Raw genomic sequence first — 3,412 nt, forward strand, 5'->3', positions numbered from 1 at the left:
TGTTCGTACGAACCCTTTGTACGAACAAAAGTAAGAGAAATTTAGGATAAGAATACGAACATGTTCTTGCATGAGGCCCAATGTCCCAGCGGTTCTTTATTTATCTGGAGAAGAACTTTTCTGTAAGTTTTATCTGCACACGATGGGCTGGACGAGACGTGGAGACCACTTCCTCTCTGAGTCTCATCACAAACAGCAGCTGAGAGACGCCGCAAACTCCTGAACACTCAGAAGCTGGGAGTTTATCCAACATTTTGTCATGTGCAGAATCAGATATTCTTTCAGAAAAAATGCAATAGAGTTGTTCGTTATTTGATAAAGCTCTGTAAACAGGAGGGGGTGGGGTTACTTCCATAATAAAAGTAATGAGCTATGATAATCCAACTGGCAAGTGTGCACAAATTGTTGCTGTTTGTAGGGTTTATGTTTCTTTATGACTTATTTAATGTGAAATTCAATTCTAAAACTTTAATTTTACAAAAGGGTAATGTGAGATTCTATGAATTAAACATAATTTTTTTTGTAAATACCTTTTTAAACACCTTGCAAAAATAATTTAATGCTCTACTGAACTGTAGCTATTTGTTATATTAGTGAAAGTGAAATAACAGCCATTTAAAAAAAAAAATTCTGTAGCTATTTATTTATTAAATTGTTTTTCAGTCACAGTTTAGGTTAACAAAAAATTGTGATATTAATCGAGATCGGACGATTTGAAAAAATTAATCGTGATCATATATTTTTTTGCCATATCGCCCAGCCCTACTGTAGCCCWCCTGCTCCAAGGTTAGACATGTTTGTTCAGTGATGACGTTGTGTAGATTTTGGTTCAGGGTGTTCCCGGGTCCTTAAAAAAGTCTTAAATTCATGTATTTAAAATTAAGACATTAAAAAGTCTTGAATTGTTTTTAAAAAAACTTTCAAGTTGGTCTTAAATACATTACTCAAATCTCTTAAATTTTGTCAGGCAGAAGCGATTAAAGTTCTATCTTCCTCCATCCGTCTCTGGGAATATTAAAGGGAAAACTGCAGATTAAGACACAATTAAGCTTCATGCCATGAATGTATTTAGTAGATGTCTTTTTTTGTTGGATGTTTCCAATGAAATAACTGCACTTGTAAAATGCAGTTATTGAACCAGAGAGCTGAAAATCTTTATATTCAACGTGTTTTATTGARTGACACACRTKATGTTTGGTTGTAAACAGCAGAATACCCCAACCATCGCTTATATTTATAGTTTTTTCGGTCTTAAATTTCATTCAAGGTGGCGTTAAAAAGGTCTTAAAAAGTCTTAAATTTGACTTGTTAAAACCTGYAGATACCCTGTTTGTAACGTGAGCTGCTGCTGCTTTTCTGTCATCCTCTCTGACATCATCAAGGTGTTTATACCCACMCAAATGCAATATCAATTTTATTTATATCAATTCAGCTTGTTTCTAAAGCGCCAAGTTATGTCAGGGCGCTGTACAAARTGATATTAAGTGCAACATGAGAATTGCTTATTTCTCTGAAATATTCAGAAAACACTTTCTTTTAAGTTCACTTGCAGTTAATTTATGAAATCTATATATTTTGGGCTTTTTCTCTTGCGTGTTATGATCCTTAAAATGTCACGGTCATTTATTAATTAGTAAAATATTGTAAAACCATGGCCCAGGATGTGAGTCATGCCAGCGCTGGGTTTAGTTCAACAGCCACAGAACCTGTTTTTTTAAAGAGAGAAGTATTTAATAATAACCCTACTCTATTGTAGGTTTTTTCAGGTCACAGCATTGTCCTGAATGCAATCATTGTCTGAGACTTAGTCACACAATTGTTTAAAAAGTCTTATATTCAAATTAGTGTTGAACTAAAACGACACGTCTCAGATGTCTGGTAGGACTATAATTTAATGTGAAAGGAAAATGGTGCAGTTCTTAGGAAAAACAAGAAAAATGATTTAGTCTTTACCAAAACTTTTATTAGGTTACTGCAACCAGTCCAAAGTAGAAATACACAATTTAGGCATAAATGTATCAAAGCACATTTACAGCAAATCAAACGCTTTAATGGTCAAGCACGGTGGTGGAGGGGAGATGATTTGGTCTCATTTTGCAGCCGTAGGACTGCAGCACCTTGCTGTTGTTAAATTGATGATGAAATCCTGTGTTTAACAGAGTATTCTGATAGCTGCAACACCTACCTTTTTTTTATTTGTCCACAACGTTCAGGTYAAATCTGCAGAAACAACTGCTTTATTAAATATTATCTGCTGCTTTTATTTATCGCAAAAACATGAAGCAGTAGGCTTGGAAATGTGCAGAACTTTGCAGAGGTCAATATTTTGTGTTTGTTGTTGATTTTGTGCGTCTGCAGGTGAGGGCTCCAGAGTGGATGGAAGGAGATGATTTTAACACACAGGCTGTGATGAACATCTGTGGTGAGCGGGATTTTTGTCWAATAAATCAAAAGAACAGTTCAATGTTTTCCAAATTCATCTCTTTTTTAGTGTTTTTCATTATTTTTGTACACAACAACTTTCCCTTTAACATATTGCTCTAGTTTTACTCTTTTATACCTGATTTAAATCCATGTTTTCTGTGTATAAAGTATTTTGCTAATATTTATGTAAACGCCTAAATGTTTTTTTCAGCTTTTCTCATTGATTCATGCAGGATTTTTACAAACTTCAAATGTTTTCTGTTATAGAGAGGCTGCAGCTAGTTGGAAAACCATCAGTTGTGTTTTGTTTTTGCAGATGACCTGATGGCAGACCAACGGATGGACATCTCGTCTACAATGACTGAGTTCATGCCCCCCAGATCCACTGACCTCATCTCCAGCTCTATCGGCACCCCTGGCATGGACTACACCCGCAAACGGAAGGGCAGCAGCACCGACTACCAGTAAGGAAACAAACAAAAGGAACTATTAAATTTATAGCTCATACTTGCTTATTAAAGTGTAAAATTATCCATCAAAGCATAACTGTGTATGCTCAGAAACATTGAGGCTTTAAGGCATATTTTCACACACAAAAAATCAAAATAAAAGATTTAACCCAAAGTAACAAATTATTACAGTAAACAGACACCAGCAACATTTCTGTGGCGTTAGCCTAAACTTTACAGTCCGACCTGACAGAGCCGAGGATTTATCAGATATGTTTCTTATTTATAACACTAAACACAGAGTCAGTGCTGCTGTACATCTGACACAACAATAATCACATTTTTAATATCTCAAAGGACATAAATTGATTAATAAATGTGTTTCTTTTCAGAATTGATGGCTTCTCGTTCGAGTAAGTTCAAACACCTGTTATTAGATTCAGCAACTTTCATAAATCTGAAACTTTGCAGCATGAAATATTAAAGAAGCTGATTAAACACACACACACACACACACACACACACACACACACACACAC

The 3,412-nt window shown here is 35.1% G+C and overlaps 1 protein-coding gene across 1 annotated transcript in view; it reads left to right on the forward strand.

Annotated features, from left to right (window-relative positions):
- The window catches only part of bmal1a (basic helix-loop-helix ARNT like 1a), a gene marked incomplete at its 3' end in the record, with an annotated part of 32,293 nt that overhangs the window by 9,434 nt on the left and 19,447 nt on the right, over positions 1-3,412 (forward strand). Inside the window, 3 exon segments of the mRNA XM_014033123.1 lie at positions 2,359-2,422; positions 2,741-2,888; positions 3,266-3,286. Of these exon segments, the coding sequence (XP_013888577.1) occupies positions 2,377-2,422; positions 2,741-2,888; positions 3,266-3,286 (215 nt within the window).

This window comes from Austrofundulus limnaeus, unplaced genomic scaffold, assembly GCF_001266775.1.
Source record: "Austrofundulus limnaeus strain Quisiro unplaced genomic scaffold, Austrofundulus_limnaeus-1.0 Scaffold7, whole genome shotgun sequence".
Classification (NCBI taxonomy): domain Eukaryota; kingdom Metazoa; phylum Chordata; class Actinopteri; order Cyprinodontiformes; family Rivulidae; genus Austrofundulus; species Austrofundulus limnaeus.